The 18,999-nt window shown below is 38.2% G+C and overlaps 1 protein-coding gene across 3 annotated transcripts in view; it reads right to left on the bottom strand.

Moving 5' to 3' along the window:
* LOC114247708 (uncharacterized) overlaps positions 1–18,999 on the bottom strand; it is a 41,999-nt gene that overhangs the window by 8,120 nt on the left and 14,880 nt on the right. For 2 of the 3 annotated variants that reach the window (XM_089734034.1, XM_089734033.1), the window contains exons 2-7: positions 5,404–5,514; positions 3,697–3,961; positions 3,480–3,618; positions 3,149–3,260; positions 1,061–3,070; positions 871–975 (exon numbers count right to left, since the gene is read on the bottom strand). In XM_089734034.1, coding sequence (XP_089590160.1) covers positions 871–975; positions 1,061–3,070; positions 3,149–3,260; positions 3,480–3,618; positions 3,697–3,961; positions 5,404–5,514 — 2,742 coding nt within the window. Of the gene's footprint in view, positions 1–870; positions 976–1,060; positions 3,261–3,479; positions 3,619–3,696; positions 3,962–5,403; positions 5,515–18,999 lie in introns of all 3 variants that reach the window. The other variant, XM_089734031.1, reaches the window with a different exon arrangement.

Below are 18,999 nucleotides of genomic sequence, written 5' to 3'. Positions count from 1 at the left end.
ACTGTTCTGAATATCATCTAAAGGAATTTAGATAATTGATTTAGAATTTAATTTAAATAATTATTAGTAACATAGAAAATATCAAGATAATAAAAAATTTCAGAATAAAAATATTGTTTGTTAAAATTAACGATGATTTGTTCTACCTAGGTATAGTATAGCTGTTTATTATTAAACATAAAATAGGTCCAGTTCTTCCAGTGATCAATCGAAGCAAACAAACAAACAACTTCTACATTTCTTACCTAAATATTAACGTAGAAGGGTAGATAGATAGTTAGTTACCAAATAAACGCATAATCAGTTTTCAAATAAAATATAAAATACAAATAAACATTTTGTGATGCGAAACAATAAAATTAATATCCATCTACTGCAATGACTGAAGCCACAAACTATGTAATTGTTTATTTACCAAAGCGTATTTGAAGGGTAGTTTTAAAAAGCTGCAATTAGTTTGTATAGAACTTTTTGGCGGAAACGCGAGGAGTGAAGTTGTGTGATTTGTTTTGTCTATTTAGTATTTCTTCAGATTTAAATGTGTAATAACGGTGGTTTATTGACTGTTTAGTATCTGTAAAAGTGCACAAATGTGGGAAAATAAAGCCGCTGGACGTAAACTTCTCTGAATCTTACAAAAAGTCCACTGAAAAGTCTCAGTAAATCACCACCATTTTACTGAGATTATATTTCATCCCATATCATTCCATCTCATTTCATTTAATTTCACTCCATAATATAATTTTTCATAAAAATAAGAATATAAATTAAAATACTAAAGTTGACCTTAAAGGTCCTAGTTACCGGGTCATAAAATCCCTTAAAAAAAGTATGCATGGCGTCATGGATATATTTAAGAGTACGAGTCACCTTTGGATCGACGGCCGCCGCCGACTGCGAGGCGGATGGGGTCGTGTTGCAGCCGCTCACAACCTCCGGCGTTGTGATGCAACTGAACGGTATAGCGGAATCGACCTGCGAAAACACAAGCATCGTCAGAAACGTATCCTTCGAGGCCACAAACTATTTCAATGCTTCATTTGCTATTAGGCAATCCTACCTCTTTATCGTTATCAGTAGCTTGCCCGTATTTCCCTGACTCGGTTTCGTCATTCCTATCATCGTCATGAGAAAGATCTTCAAACAACAAAACTTTTAGTGCGTTTTTGTGTATTAAAGCATCTTTTTTCAAATTAACGTTACCGGGCCGTGGCTTTTCTTTCTTTTTCTTATTCGCTTTCGTTGCTGCGTTTTCCGAGACGTACGGTTTGATGTTAGTGCTTTTTATTATATCTTGTATTTGTAGCTTTTCATTATTGTTATTGAGCGAAGCTAGCAACGTGGGTTGTGTTAAAAATATATAAGCATTGTAAGGAAAGTCAGTTATTGTAAACTTTTCAACCGGCTTTCTATCTGAATTTCTATTTTGGATTATTGCTAATTCTTTATTATCGATCTCATCGTCGTTATTATTGTTCGTAACTTTTTCTATACAAGCTATTTCAGTACACTTATTTATGGTGAGATCTATTTTAATCTCTTGTACAGTTTTTTCTTTACACTCAGCGTCAGTTATAACGGAATGTTCTGGAATGTCTTTGTTGATGTCTTCCACGACTGATGTGGACGCGTTAGCCTCTTTTACAATATTACTCTCAGCCTTCAGCGCGTCCATAAGTTTTTGTTGATTGTCCATATACTGAGTGAAATTCGATTTCAAGTATTCATCATCTAAATTCACATTAGATGGTATAACCACCATTTCTATTCCATTTTCCGTAACAATATCCACGGTCTTACAATCTATTACCTCTAAAATTTCATAGCAAACCTCGTTTGGCGTTAAATAGTTATCGTAGTTCACTAAAGCTAATTCAGATCCTTCTTTATCACAATAATCATCTGTAGATTGTTTTACATCTACAGTTAAATCTACATCTACAGTTTGGATGACCTCTGTACGTTCTTGAGAAATTTCTTTAGGAACTTCTACTAGACTAGAAGATTTTATGGAAGGTGACTTAATTTCATCACCAAGCAAACTAACTAAGTTATTTTCATTATATATTTTTTCAAATTCTTCTTTATCTAGAGAGCATGTTTTGTTTTTCGAAATATTCTCATAACTATTCTTTGGTGGTGCTTTTTCTACTGCACTAATATTATCTTTGGAGATAGAGCAATGTAAATTCGTCGATTGCTTTATATCATGTGTTTCTGTAGTATTCATACATTGATCACTAAGGCTTTCATCATATAAGTCTTCTTCTTTTCTAGAATCTTTAGAATAAACGTTTATTTTAGTACAAGAAAGAGTTTTATCGACAGAATTTATTTCATTCTTCGAAGGAATATCATCCGTGGTTCCAGATATTGTTAAGCTTTTAGAATCTTTTGAGGTAAACGTAATTGTTTTGTCTATTTCCTTTTCTAAAGTACTCTCATTGTTATCTTTTACTTCTATTATTTTGTGAGAAGATTTTTTATAAGAGTTACAAGACTTCTCATTCTCATTACTTTTTACATTTTCCACAGCGGAAGGCGCACTTATAGTCATAACTCTAACATTGCGTGGATTTATTGCCGACAAGTTCGGCATAACTAAATCTTTTCCTAAGCGTTCTCTACATCCATTTTTAAACCTAGTAACACTTTTTGAATTAGCGTCCTTGATATTTTCACAGAAACAATCACAATTTATATTTGTTGTTTTTGCCCGAGGGACTTGATAACATTCATCGGGTGTAGCTTTAGAACTTTGTCCTCCATCATAACTTCGAAAATCTTGTGACGAGTGAAATTTTAAAAAACTATTGTATTTAATTTTGCTTTCTTTGTCGTCGTGGATTTCATGGGAGGAGTTACGTCTCTGCGGCCGGCCGACCATCTCATGTGAAGCGGCGTAGGCGGCCAAGCCTTCGTACCACGAGTCCACCCAACGCAGCCAGTCGGCGGAGCTGGAGTCCGGGCCGCGCGGTCCGGCCCCCCCTGCTGCATCGCGGTAAGGTCTCCGCATGTTGCGGCCGGGCTCATCGGGCGGAGTGCCGGCCCGCGCCCCGCCGAGACCCACCTGACGGCGAGGGAGAGCTCCGTTTTGGTGTTTGCGTAAGTTTGTTGGGCGCGTTAGTGTGGGGGGCGACTTACGCACCTGGTTCGAGGCGGTGGTGGTGGTGACCGCGCGGCCCGAGCTCACGCTGCCGCTGCCGATCTCCAGCGTAGCGCGCGCCGTATACGTCATCGGGAACATCGGCTTGCTCCGTCTGCGAACAATGCCGCTCGGTTTCACTAGAGGTCACGCGAACGATACCCGACTCTTTAATCTGCGTCACGCTTTACAACGAAAACAATTGAAGTGATCATACACTATCGCGATACCGTAGGTGATTAATGCAAGCGACGTTTACAACTTAACGTATTTTAATTATTATTGACATATGCTTTTTTTATATTTATTGTGTGTGGTATAGAGCTTGACTTACCTGTTGAGCGATTCCATTTCGTGGGGCGAGTTGGCGTCACTGGCGGACACTCGGCGTTCGGCGAGCGGCGGCGGATTCACACACCGCACAGTGGCCAAATAACCCGCGCCCCGGGCCGGTTCCTCGCACAGGAGTGATGCTGGGTTGTGAAGACGTAAATGTGAACGTTTAATCGAGCGCAGCGTGAAGCGGAACAAATTGCATAGCGTTTACTAACAGGTATCAACTCCGGATGGGAGGCTTCCTCCGTGTATGGCCCGAGCGGAGACGGAGGCGGTGGCGGGCACGTGGGCCGCGTGTCGGGCGTGGTGTCGCCGGGACGTGGGCTCGGCGGCCAGTGCGGCCACGAGGTCCTGGAGTGAGTTGGAATGAGGGAGGGGTGGCCGCGCCCTCGCCCCTCGTCTTGACCCGCGTCCTCCTCCCGTGCACCGCGCCGCCGCCTCACATGCTTGCTCGTCTTGTTCCACTTCCTCAAGAAGTTCCTGTACCATATTCAAACACGCTATTCGCAACTTGATACTAGTATATTAATCATTAATTTCAAATAAATTGACCGTAAAGTGTTAATTCTTCGTATCATTTTCATTGAAGCACTTCTTTGAGGTCTGGAAATTGTTTTCGATGATCAGAATTCGTGCATAAACATTTTCTTGCTCTTTTCATTTTTACAAGTGTATTATCGCCATTTACTTCTGTTAAATCTGTTTGTTATACAATTTCTCGTATGACATTTGAGAGATCCTTTCAGTTTCCTGTATTTTGTTATTGTCTCCTAATAATTATAAACACAAGTGACACACAAAACAATATTTTCCCTCTTCCGCATAGTACCAAATACAAATCTATCGCTTTTAATCTATAATATGAAAAATTATGATCGAGGAACACTTAAATATTTGTACCTAAACATTGGCATGGGAAACGACATTTTTTTATTAGGATTCTGTATCTCCAGATCAACACCCCGCATATTGGGGCAGTGCTATGTCGGTGTTAAGCCCAATAATAAAGCCCTTACTCTTTTTTTCACCATTTTGTACTATTCCTACATAAAGCAACACCTGCTCAAATATAACTTATACCATACTCTTGCGCCCTTGTTTAAGAGATATATAAAAAAAAAACACTGTGTTTAATTCCCACATCGAACTAACGTTCGTGAGGCGAACAGATTTGTTTGCTTTTTATCAGATATCTATGTATACAGGGTGTCCTAAAACTCAACGATAACCTGGTACCGGGCGAGAGGCCAAGGTATACCAGTTATGAAAAAAATAAGAAAAAAATCTATGTCACTTAGTCAAGCGATGATAGACATTTTTCACATACATAGTGTAGTACATTTTTTTTCCAACGTAGAGTGTCAAAGTTGACTGACATATATTTTATAAACCATAACTCGTCAAAATATAATTTATTTCACTTAGTTAACAATGATTATTACTTTCATTTGTGGTTACGATTAATAGCACTGTTATTTGAGATAACATTATTAAAAAAATCACTGTAAAATTGTGAAAATTGCGATCACAGTACCTAAAAATGCGACCAAGGGTGTCAAATTTTTTACTTTTTCGAAAAATGTTTATCATCGCTTGACTAAGTGACATAATTTTTTTTTTCTTATTTTTTTTCATAACTTGTATACCTTGGCCTCTCGCCCGGTACCAGGTTATCGTTGAGTTTTGGGACACCCTGTATATTTCAACGCTTATAAGTATGGCTTTGCGTTTCCAATAGTTCTGGGAGATCCTTTATTAAGACCTGACGACTATGTAATTATTTTTTTTTGCCATATCGCTTGTTAAGGTATATTCAATTTCGGGATTGTCCGAAATATTTTACAGCATAAAGAAACAGTAAGAAACCTTCTGAGAAACAATAACGTTTCAGCAATTGCCGGATAGCAAAATTGGGGACTGACCTTGAAAAGACTGCTTTTGCCCTCGCGATCTTTGGGACATTTGTACGTGATGGCTTCATCGAGGAGCGCTCGAAGCTGACCGTCGTCCAAGGTTTCGACATGTTTATTGTTCTGCAATGAAGTTTCCAATAACTTAATATCAATCGAGCAAATAATTATTGGGAGCAGTTGTGAAAGATTAACATATCGTCACGGCAACCATCTTGTATCTAAGCGTTAATCTTATTAGTTGAAATGTCAAAATCTCCAAGTGCACATGGCAGTAATGAATTTGTTCAGATGAAGTTCGCCTTTGAAATTTACTAAACTCTTTTGTATGGCACCGATAGCGAAATTTAACCACTCTCCAAATCACGCAAGAGAACGGTAGTAGATTTATCGGTAGTAGATTCATTCGCGAAACAATTGCTCTTGAGTTATTAGGTCTCCTTCGGAGGCGCTCGGGCAGTTGTAAGCAAAACCCACACCTCCTGGCTGAGCATTTGCTCGCCCACCTGTCCTGGTGAAGCTGGAAAGGCATTCGGGCCACCAGTAATGTTTCGATCATAAAAAAAAAAGCAAGAGAACTAGGGGTTTTGCTGTTATGAATCTGGCATATGCTCACCACGGAGTAACGAATATTCCTTAGAACTTCAAATTATCGAAGAAAAAAAAAAGATTTAGAGAATGCTGAGTAACTTCAGAGCTCGATCTACTCTTGCTACCAGTCTTTTGGAAGTGGTAGATATTGAGAGAGGTGTGTCCTGCGGAGAGTGAATGTGGGGGTTTTGATGATGATCAAATACTAAAAAATGTTGCGTGTTAGATACAAACAAATAATACGACTATTGAAATGTCACTGCGCAATCTAATTAAAGTATACAGCACCATTTATTTGATTTTGTTTCAAATCTTCGGAAGGAGGTGTCCTATTATTCTAAGACAGTGGGATTCATGTAAAAGGAAACTTTTTTGTTATCAATGCAAATACTGCATTTTGTTTCTCAAATAAATGTTTTTTAAAAATAAAATATTTTCTATTTGTCTTTCAATCTATTGTTTACCAACTGCTAGCTTTTTATTTCACTAGTAAAAAGATAGAAAGAAGTTCGACGCTATCATTGTATTATAAAAAACGGTGCGCGTGCAACTTGATGCACCTGAATGAAGTGAAGCTTCTTTACTAATTCAGTTGAATATAGAATAAGGATGTGGTTGCTTGTAAATCTCACTGTCGGTCTTAATCTAAAGACAGAATATAAACAAATTCATATCATAGCAACAATCGCGATTTGGGCGAAACTATAAAGTCCAACTATCGACGCAGCAATATTACATTAATGTCAAAAATAAATAAGCCTTCTTTATCTCGCTCACCAAAATGTCTTGTACCTATACGGTATAGTAAAAAAAAATGTATTATAGACAATTTAAATATATATCAACAGGGTGATACAATCCAGAAATGGCGAACATAATAATAATTCTCAACCTCGTACATCTAATATTTACGAGTATCACGACCGTGTTGCTCCTCTGTGACACAATCATATTTAATTAGGTCGTTTTCAAATTTGGGGCCAAAAGCGAGTTATTTGATTTAATTCTCATAACCTTAATGTTACCGTAATTATAAGTACAGTAAATTTGTTGTCATGACAACAGGCACTTGCTCCTATAACTATACGAGTGTATTCTTAAACACTGTTAAATTCGGAGTTATACATTAAAAACTACCCCCAATCTCATTCGTATCACTGGTTCGAAATTCAAATTCTAAGTTGTTTGCTATTTTTCCACTAATGCGTGTTAAAATTCGGCAATTTTATTTAACCAGTATATAATACAATAATAAAGGAAAACTAACTGGATATTAGAATATTATTAAAGACAAAGGAAGTACGATTTCTGAGCTTTTAAAAAAAGTTCCTGTTTAAAATGTCATCCGTGTTGGCGTTATTAAATGCGTGAAATGAAAAATGTAAATGAATATTATATAATATTGTCAATAAATGTGTGATTGACTTGATTGTGATGAAGCATTTTTTATTCGGAACATGCCTAAATACAAAAAATTGGAAAATTAGAGAAGGTTTAAATTCATGAAATCGTTACTTTTTTTGGCCGCGTAATTGGAAACGACTAAGTTTAGTGGTGGAACAAAATCGGACATTTTCCACTAGATCATAGATTTTTCCTGTCAATTTCAATGCTAAACTGAATTTTGGCACTGTATAGGGAGGGAGTTACAAAACCAGAAACAGTCCAGAAAACAAAGACAAAACTGGTGCTCACTCTGGTCTTTTCCATTTTTATATACGGAGCGGAGACCTGGACCCTTAAAGCAGCTGATCGCAAACGCGTGGATGCTTTTGAGATGTGGTGCTGGAGAAGAATGCTGCGGATACCTTGGACAGCGAAGAGAAGCAATCAGTCTATCTTAGATCAACTGCAGATCAAGACTAGACTGTCCACACTCTGCCTTCGCCGCGCACTCGAGTACTTCGGTCATATTGCTCGGAAAACACCGGATAGCTTAGAAAGACTATTCGTGACAGGGAAGATCGAGGGAAAGAGACCGCGCGGGCGCAGTCCGACAAGGTGGTTCGACCAAATCCGCACCACACTAGAGATCCCATTCCACGACGCCCTTCATGCGGCCAATGATCGGAGGCGCTGGCGGGACATCACAAGGAGTAAAATCATGTCGAATTATAATGGTCACGACCCTCGGCAGTGAGGAAACGACGCGAGGAGGAGGGAGTTACAAAATACGTGCTAAGCATTTTTGTTTCTTTTAAACGATTTTCACTACCACCAAAGGAGAACATTTTATTTAGAAAATTAATGGTTCTTCTACAACCAGTTCGACAAGGAAAGCTGATATGGACAACATGGCAAATCCATCCATCTTCCAATCTGACGTATGTACGCTTGTACGGTTGAGAAGCTGAGAAAACAATTCCTTCTAATTATCTTATCATTCAATTATTAATATCCTCATTAATAAATGAGGATAATTTTTAACACACACTTTCATTAACTACTTTAAGTTACATTATATATTAAGTGGCAATGGGCTGGCCATATATGCCGTAGGACTGACGATCGCTGGAGCAGACGGGTTCTCGAGTGGAGACCGCGCAGTGGAAGACGTAACGTGGGACGCCCCCTGGCTAGGTGGTGCGATGACCTCCGAACGATGGCCGGCAAGAAGTGGATGAGGAGAGCCATAGACCGGGCTCAGTGGACTGGGAGAGGTATATGTCCAGCAGTGGACGACTCTGGGCTGTTGATGATGATGATGATGATGATGATGATGATGATGATGATGATGATGATGATGATGATGATATTAAATAATATTAAGTTCTCATTCCAAAGTTGCGAGTATAAACTAGTCCTTTACCAAATAATCGTTTTGACGTCAAGAGGCGATTACGATAATTTGCGGGTTCAATTTATGTAATACTTTTGGCAGATTTCTTAACGGAATAATGGTATTTTCGTCATCTAATATTATAAATGTTATTCGTTCATAGGATCACTGAATAACGTCTCGATCGTATTGTTTTTTTTAATTGTTCGAAATCATCTCGAATTATTTTAAATGGGGATTTGCACAGGAATAATCAAAACCTATCTAAATTTAACGAGACATTTTTTATTCCTTAGATGGGTGGAAGAGCGCACAGCCCACCTGGTGGTAAGTGGTTACTGGAGCCCATAGACATCTACAACGTAACACCCACCTTGAGATATAAGTTCTAAGGTCTCAGTATAGTTACAACGGCTGCCCGACCCTTCAAACCGAAACGCATTACTGCTTCACGGCAAAAAAGGCAAGGTGGTGGTACCTACCCGTGCGGACTCACAAGAGGTCCTACCATCAGTAAATAATTAGTCACTGTACTAATACAGTTTAAAAATATAAAAACAAGTTATGACACAATATTTAATTTTCGGATCCTAAAATTATACATGTTCTTGTGGTCTAGTGGTCAATTATACTAAAATAAAGCAGGACCGCGAATCTAACAAGAGTCAGAGTCGCTGACTGTTTAAGCTATATTATTATATGATATCCCGGTGTAGATGCTACCATGTTGTATGTATTCTTATAATGATATTCTTATAATTATAAGAATGATTATATAATAATCTATACTAATATATAAATCTATAGTGGTTTTTACGGATGTTCCGTTATAACTACTGAACCGTGCATCCGATTGACTTGAAACTTGGTATCCATGTAGAAAATACATGTACTTAATGGATAGGCTATATTTATATGAATGTTAGACTCCCTATCAGTTTCGGGGGAGTTAATGATGAGAGTTAATGATGAGAATCTTTGTGGGGGTGAGAAATAATAATGTTAATTTTAAATGCCCAGCGAAGCGGACGTGTACAGCTAGTTATTTTATAATTCCAGGTGCAGCGGCTTGGCTATGTCCTGGCATTGCTGACGTCTATGAGCGACGCTAACCACTTACCATCAGGTGGGTCGTATGCTCGTCTGCCTGCTCGGGAAATAAAAAAAATAGAGTACTTCAGAACGAATAAACAATAAAAGACTTAATTGCGTTTACTGTTATATAATAAAAAAAACAACATTTAAAACCCTTAATCTCTTTTAAAACTAATATTTTAAACAAACTGAACTTTCTTTTAGACTTCACTGAATGACACTGAAGAAAAATCCTTTTTAAAAACTATAGAGTTTTAAGTAAATAATAAATTTAAATTCTGATAACCATATAGATAATCATAGCTAGAAACTTCTAAATATTAAGGTTTCTACTAAACTAGACTGTAAATTATTTTGTCCCCTGCGGTCTACGCAACATATCAAACAATATCTATATATATGTCGTGGATAACGACTTTTAGTAATATTAAGATGGTGGTTTTGATTATTATTTTAAATGATGAAATGTTGTTTTGATAAATATCACAAAATGAAGGGTAGACTCCGTAACGCCACAGTATAAAATGGCGGTACGTGGACAGAGTCGTGGCATTCGTGTCAGACAGTGATTCCGTCCGTCTCAGCAGTGAGTCTCTGACAGTGAGTCAGTCAGTCAGTCAGTCAGTCAGTCAGTCAGTCAGTCAGTCAGTCAGTCAGTCAGTCAGTCAGTCAGTCAGTCAGTCAGTCAGTCAGTCAGTCAGTCAGTCAGTCAGTCAATCAGTCGGTCGGTCTGTCGGTATGTGCAACGAAACTGTCGGTTTATCCTGTCATCCTGTGAAAGTTGTGTGTTGAGTTTCAATAATTATTATTGAAAAGTTTTATTGACTAAACTGAGTTCAATCGAATACGAGTGATGACGAAACTACCGCTCAGCCATCCCTGACGTGTGCCGACATATATATAAAAGAAAGTTGTGTTAGTTACACTATTTATAACTCAAGAACGACTGAACTGATTTGATTGAAAATTGGTGAGGAGGTAGCTTAGAACTAGGAGAAGGACATAGGATACTTTTTATCACATTCCCTTGGGACTTGACATAAAACGTGGTAACTATAACAAAACGCAACTGACAGCTAAACGTAATATACTCTATGGTTAATTGTGTTAATTATAGTAGAATAACTTTTTGGCGGGAACGCGAGGAGTGCAGTTGTGTGATTTGTTTTATTTTGTCTATTTAGTGTTTCTTCGGGTTTAAATGTGTAATAATGGTGGTTTATTAACTGTTTAATATCTGTGAAAGTGCACAAATGTGGGAAAATGAAACAAAGCTGCTGGACGTAACTTCTCGGGTTCCTCCAAAAAGTCCACTGAAAAAATCTCAGTAAATGACCACCATTTTACTGCGATTATATTTCATCCCATATCATCTCATTAAATTTCATCCCAGTTGATTAATGTCTCAAATCAATCATCTTCATTTCATTTCACTCCATATTATCATTTTTCATAAAATTAAGAAAATAAAGTAAAATAAGCCATGACTTAAAGGTCTTAGTTACCAGGCCATAAAATCTCTTAAAAAAAAAAATTATAGTAGAATTTTGAAGTTGACTGGTTGATTGATGTGTTTGAAACAAACCGTGTGGCGGAACAAAGTTCGCCGGGTCCGCTAGTTGTTTATATCGAATGACAAAACACTTTCGTTATCAACACAGTGATAAACGTTACGTCATACACAATAAATATATAGTATCGTTCAAAAACCGATTTCGTTTGAGCTCGAATTCCGAATGATTAAATATTATATAATATACTAGCGGATCATACACGCACCGTCTTAAATACGAAATTTCAAACGTTTTCATATTGGAAATAAATAAATAAAACATTTTATACTGGATCGAATAGCGAATCTAAGCCATTCTCGAATCCACATAAACACACACACACACACACACACACACACATAAAAAAAAACATCAAAATCGGTTCACACGGCAGGAGTTCAGTCACAGTATCCTATACCTATACCATGGGGTTCAGATTCAATTTCCTATCAGAGTCAGTTTTTCTTATAGAAAACTGTTTCATATTCAGTGTCTGGGAGTATTTTTTTTCTCGGACAGGTGAAAGAACCTCACGCATGAAGTTTCCGCACCCAGAGGGCGTGCGGGGTATATGGGTCTTGACGGTTCGCAGATGTTCGGAGTGGATCGCAGGCTCAAGCAAACTTTTAGAGTTTTACCCATCAAACGACTCCTCCTGCACTCTCTCACCCGACTTGAAAACTCAGGGGTTAGGGGTCAAGACCCGGGCAGAGTATGGGGGTTGCGCGTTCAACACTATAACCCAGCTTTTCTCAAAGTGGGCGATAACGCCCCCTTGTGGGCGCTGCAAGCCTAAAGGGGGACCGTAAGAGATCAAGAAAAAAATGGGGGCGTTGTGTAGATTGGGAAGCGAGTTGTAATTTCATCTACGGGTACTCTTAGACACCGACTAGCACATAATGGTTTTTAGGTAGGTGAAAAAAGGGGGCGCTAAAAAATAATTTATTCTCAAAGGGGGCAGTAAACAAAATAACTTTGGGAGCCCCTGCCATAACCAGAATCGTGATGCCACCTCGAGGACGCCCGACCGACGGATCGTCGACGACCATCGACGCTGGTCTTCGCGGTACCATAGCCAGTTAGGCGGGCCGGGCGTTGTCGCTGGTTTGGTCTAGATGTATTCGTTACGTTTTTTTTAAAATAGCCACACGGCCAAAAAAACGTTAGGCGTAGTACAAAATAATAGATGTTAACAATTTTGGCAGTCAGGGGCTTTGGAGACAAACGAATTGAAGATTTAAAGTAGAACCAAAGATAATTAGAGGTATGGATGTACTCAAGCATAAGTCATTTGTGTTTTTTTTTATTAATTGCTTAGATGGGTGGACGAGCTCACAGCCCACCTGGTGTTAAGTGGTTACAGGAGCCCATAGACATCTACAACGTAAATGCGCCACCCACCTTTAGTTATAAGTTCTAAGGTCTCAGTATAGTTACAACGGCTACCCCGCGCCCATAAAAGCGAAACGCATTACTGCTTCACGGCAGAAATAGGCGGGGTTGTGGTACCTACCCGTGTGGACTCACAAGAGGTCCTACCACCAGTAAAATTTCCTAGGCTTCAAGATGTTGAAAGAGGAATGTTTTTGTTAATTAATGAAATATCTTTAATTACCTTTCAATAGACATCGGCATTGAGAAACTATTAAGACAGGCACTCATTATAAATGCAATCTGATTATAAAGTGCGTATTTATTTTTAATCACAAAAAGATCACGTCTTTTCAAAGAACATTGACAGCGATCGTTAAACGGGACCGTTTAACAATCACGTTGTAATCTCGTAAAAAATTCACAATCATCGATGTCAGATAAAGAGATAAATGAAAACTTTAAACATAATTTTACTATCGTGCGCTTTGACAAAAAGTAATGCTCGTGGACAGATGCCAAAGATTCGACGAAAGCTTAGACACACAGTCTCAGCATACCTCTTTGTTATTAAAAAAAACATCATAAAGACTGAAACTATTTTCACTGGCACGATGAGTGTTTTAAAAGTGCATAAAATGAATAATTCGCAAAATTTGACAATTACTCATGTCATTTTTTTTGTTTTTGTTTTTTGTTACCTTCGACTATTTCGTTGTAGGTAAGTATTTAACCCACAGACACAGCCCACTGAGGTTCTCGCCGGATCTTCTCAGTGGGTCGCGTTTCCGATCCGGTGGTAGATTCTACGAAGCACTGCTCTTGCTAGTGTTAGCAACACTCCGGTTTGAGCCCCGTGAGCTCACCTACTAGCTCGGTGAATCTAGAATAACCCCTCGAGATTACTAGAACAGGTAGGAGGAAAAAAAAAAGTAAGTATATTTTTGTCAACATTTTTTGATATGTCATCATCATCTCAGTCTACAGCTGACCATTGCTGAACATAGGCCCCTCCAATCGATCTGCAGTGCGGCCGGTTCGTTGCCAACTGCATCCAACGTGACCCAGCGATTTTCACTGGGTCGTCGTCCCACACTGCGCTTGCCAGTACGTGGTCTCCACCCAAGAATTTTTCTACCTCATCATCCTTACACATGAGTGTGCTTAGTGCGAGTTTTTTAACGTTCTCGATAGCGTGAGAGTTAACCCAATTTTGCATGCAGTTGGAACAGCGCCCCTAACGGCAAACGATCCCATTCCATACAAATATGAGGTAACTTTTACGCTATCGAGAACGTTCAAAAACTCGCACTAAGCACACTGTTTATAATAAAAGTGATATTATAACATTTGCTATTAAGTTTGTTTGTTACGCTTTCACGTCTCAAGCTCTCAACCTGAACCTGAAATTTTGTATACATGTCATGATGAGTATATAAAAGGATACAGCAAATCTTTTATTCAGTAAAAAACACCATTCGCGAAAGATAGATTATTTCGGACTATCTTTAACAAAGATATTAACGACGATAGAGAGCCGGCAGTGTCCTAACAAGTCACTAGACGGTAGACCAACGAACAGATCGAAGAAGACAATTCGTCTGTCTGCCGTAAAAACAAATCTCACTAACGAGATTTAAAAGGTGGCAACGAAAGATAACAACATAATATACACAAGTTCGGAACATCAATGGTCGGATTATCGGTTTACCGACCAAAAACACACTCGCTCCGTGTAAGATCTCTTCTCTGTCCTCACCTATAAAATTCAATGTTATAAGTTATTTTCCCGGCTAATATTTACAATGACCTTTTTTTTTACTGTTAAAAAAATTAAATAGCCGTTATAAAATTTATAATTTTATTTAACCATAAAAAAAACATATCCTATCTCCCTATTATCCTAAAATTCCCAGGGCCTCTTATTAATTAAATTAACGACGACCTTTTACTTAAAATATCATACAATAACCGAGAAACAAAATCGTGAGATTGCAAATGTAGTAAAATTAAAATTGCAAGCAGAATAATTTATACGTATTGTTCTAACTAAGGTTCACTTTTTTGATTGTACAATGTCATAATTAATGAATTAAAATCGGTTAACCTTGAAACTAAATCAATTCGTTTCGGTTTTAACGCAATAAAACATGACACAATTGCATCAACTTCAACTGTTATTTACTTTACAATTAAACATATTTTGTTTCTTGTCAGGCGTTACGAATCAAATTTAAAGAAATAAATTATAAAATTCGAACCGAACATAACAACCGACCGCGATAAACATCTATGTGATAAATGAGTTTCAAATCTATATATTAATACGTGAAGCAAAAACTTTGTATCCCTTTTTACGAAAATTGCGCGGACGGAGGAGTATGAAATTTTCCCTACTTATAGAGAACATAGAGAAGAAGTGCACAATGCTAATATTTTTTTAAAATAATGCATAAAAGATACATTAAATCAATAAAGAAAACATTACACACACTACATACCATGTATTTGACGCACACACGCATGCATACTATTTATTGTCAAACTTTTGTTCTTGACGTCTGTGGTCAAATTGAGAATAGATTAAATATTGTTTGTCTTTATTAATATTTTTTTATAGTGTAGTCTTGGCAAAATTTGTGATTATAGAAGTATAAAATACAATCATAATAGTGTACAAACTTACAATTCAAATTAATTATAGTCGAATTTCGACTACTACGGGACCTCTAGTATTATTTATTATACCAGTTTTTTACTGGTGGTAGGACCTCTTGTGAGTCCGCGCGGGTGGGCACCACCACCCTGCCTATTTCTGCCGTGAAGCAGTAATGCGTTTCGGTTTGAAAGGTGGGGCAGCCGTTGTAACTTGAGACCTTAGAACTTGTATCTCGGCGTTGGTGGCGCATTTGCATTGTGGATGTCTATGGGCTACAGTAACCACTTAGCACCAGGTGGGCTGTGAGCTCGTCCACCCATCTAAGCAATAAAAATAAAAGTTAATTATACTCCATCAATTAGGTACGTTAGATATAAAGCGACAAAAATTGTTCTCTTGAAATCCTACGGAGCGTGTTATTAGATATTAACTGGCGCGCACAGATACGCCACGTGTGTCAACGCGGCACGATGCTGATCATAGCACTTCCCACACGGATCGACTTCTAATTTCTTAGATCACCATTGGAAGCATTACTGAGTAAACAATTACTCATGGCCTATACACAGAATGTTGAAATTTGAGCCTTGCGATGCATTACAACAGTTAAATTTTAATTCTTTTTTTTCTTTCTTTCAAATATTTTTAATTTTGTTTTCCTACCTTTTTTTATTGTTTAGATGGGTGGACGAGCTCACAGCCCACCTGGTGTGAAGTGGTTACTGGAGCCCATAGACATCTACGACGTAAATGCGCCACCCACCTTGAGATATAAGTTCTCTAAGGTCTCAAGTTACAACGGCTGCTACATCCTTCAAATCGAAACGCATTACTGTTTCACGGCAGAAATAGGCAAGGTGGTGGTACCTACCCGCGCGGACTCACAAGAGTTCCTACCACCAGTAATTAAGCTAATTATAATTTTGCGGATTTCATTTTTTCGCTAGTAGCCTAAGAGGCTGTTCCAGCTACGTAGCGTACGTACATAAAGCGGTAGGCAGCGGCTTGGCTCTGCTTCTGGTATTGCTGAAGTCCATGGGGGACGGTAACCATTTACCATCAGATGGGCCGTACGCTCGTCTGCCTACAAAGGCAATAAAAAAAAAAGTCCAGACGGGTTCTTTTTAATATACATATGATTTATGCACAATCGTTATACTGCCATGTCAATAGCTTCATCAAGTATATATTTAATAACATAAGTTCATTTAATGTACAATTTTTTTCGACTCTAATTTAGATTGCGAAGATTTTCTGTTATAATTATCATCATCATCATCATCATCATCAGCCAGCGGCAGTCCACTGCTGGACATAGGCCTCCCCCAAAGCTCGCCACTGAACCCGATCTTCGGTTCTACAATCCAGTTACTGCCAGCTGCCTTGCGCAGGTCGTCGCTCCATCTAGCAGGAGGGCGTCCTACACTGCGTTTGCCGGTTCGCGGTCTCCACTCCAGAATTAATATAATTTTATAATATAGTAATAATTATAACTTACAATTATTATCAAGTCCAATGTACTTAGCTAACAAGGTAGGGCTTATTCAGAGTACTTGGGTAAACCGTCGTCACAACAATTTCCAATTTTGAACGGCAGATGACCCGCGTTCTCAATTACAAAATATACAAGGTCATACTTGTGGACTTACCGAAAAAAACTTCCTCTATTAATCTTATTCAAATAGTTTCGCTCTAAATATGTATTTGTAAAACAAAAGAGTTCGTTTATGCTTGCGATAGTCCTCAAATTATGTCCAAAAAGGCCGGATGTTTGTTTTGTAATTTACCATAGAGTGGAGGCATATTTTTAAAAAGTTGATAATATTGTGACTAATTCGGGAGATAAACAACAAGTAAGAGATAAGCGACAGCAATCATCCCAACTCGAACGTCTAAAAATACAATAAGGGAAATTCAAATTACCCACTTTAATATTATATGTTAAATCAGTTACTATAAATAAATAAATAAATAAATATAAACATAAATATTTACTAACAATCACACCACGTTAACTGGTCCCGTGATAAGTTCGTAAAGAACTTGTGTTACAGGTACCAGATAACGGAAATAAATGTAAGATTTTTATTATGCAAATACATATATTTAAGACACATCCATAACCCTGGAAAAGACATTTATATTTTTCATACAAATACCTTCCCTTGGCGGGATTCGAACCCGCGACCCCCTTGTGTAGTGACCATGTCACTTACCACTACACCAGACGGCCGTTTAATCTAGATAAGTACAAACGATTTGTTTTTGAGCTGTAAAGAAAAAGAGCACTCGCCGTTGCACACAAAGACTTTTAAAATTATCTTCACAGTTTCAGTTACACGCTCGCGGGCTTACTGTTTCAATATAGCGGCCGAATAACGGTTTCCTCATCAAATGAATTTTATAGTTCACGGCTGCAGCAGCGCTCTTTCATTTTCTGCCTTCTTTAGGTTCGAAACAATCCGTTTTTAATCGCAATTCAGTTTAATATTCAAAAACCACATCAAATATTTTGGAAATATAGTTCTTAGACGTTAGGACTCTTCACTACATAGTATAAAACAAAGTCGCTTTTTCTGTCCCTATATTCCTATGTATGCTGCTTAAATCTTTAAAACTACGCAACGGCTTTTGATGGGGTTTTTTTTAATAGATAGAGTGATTGAAGAGGAAGGTTTATATGTATAATAACATCCATTAAATAGTGGAGAAATCAATAATAAATTACAGTTTCCGAAGCGAAGCGAGGGCGGGTCGCTAGTTTTTTTTATATAATTTTGTATAGCATTTACGTCATTTCATGTAAACGTCCGTTACAGTTTTGAAATGGTGTAGGCGAGAGAAATTATTCGTAGATACAGGATTAATCGTAAATCGCAAAATCCGTGGGTGGATGTCGACGTCACAGGTAGGTTTCCCGCTGACGTCATGAGTGTGGCTCGCGCAAGCAGATGAGCGCACGGGGACATCTCTCTCGGGTCAGGGTCAAAACTGGAATCATTACGGGGTCCATCTCGCGACCTTTTCCCGTTCGTCAACGTAATTCCGCCTTTCAGTAGCTGTCTGTAGACCTGTTATGAATTTAGCTTCTTTTTTTTTATTCTCTTTGTAGGCAAACGAGAGCATACGGCCCACTTGATGGTGAGTGGTGACAGTCGCCCATGGACTTCAGCAATTCTAGGGGCAGAGCCATGCCATTGCCTACTGTAGCTATCGATAAGACAAAATATGTTGTGATAACAAAGGTATGAAAAGCGCAAGTGACTCATTAGCGAAGTGCAGCTAAGTTACATCTCTGTGCCAGGAAATCGGAATATTCAAACTGTACTAAAATTTTGGATCAATGCCAAGCGAACGGTTCGAGAGGATCACGACGAGCTGTTCTGCGGTCGAACTGCGACATATTCCGTAGAAATTGTAAAAGTACGCGCTTTCGTTAGTTCCCAAAATTATTTACTGGAACTATAGTTTCTTTTCGTACATCGATTAAATCAGTAATCAGCATTTAAAAAACGTTATAATTGATGTTCGAATTGAATGTTACAAGTCAGTAAAGGTCT

The sequence above is a fragment of the Bombyx mandarina genome, chromosome 16, assembly GCF_030267445.1.
Source record: "Bombyx mandarina strain Sakado chromosome 16, ASM3026744v2".
NCBI classification, from domain to species: Eukaryota; Metazoa; Arthropoda; class Insecta; order Lepidoptera; family Bombycidae; genus Bombyx; species Bombyx mandarina.
This window is presented reverse-complemented; position numbering and strand designations above follow the sequence as displayed.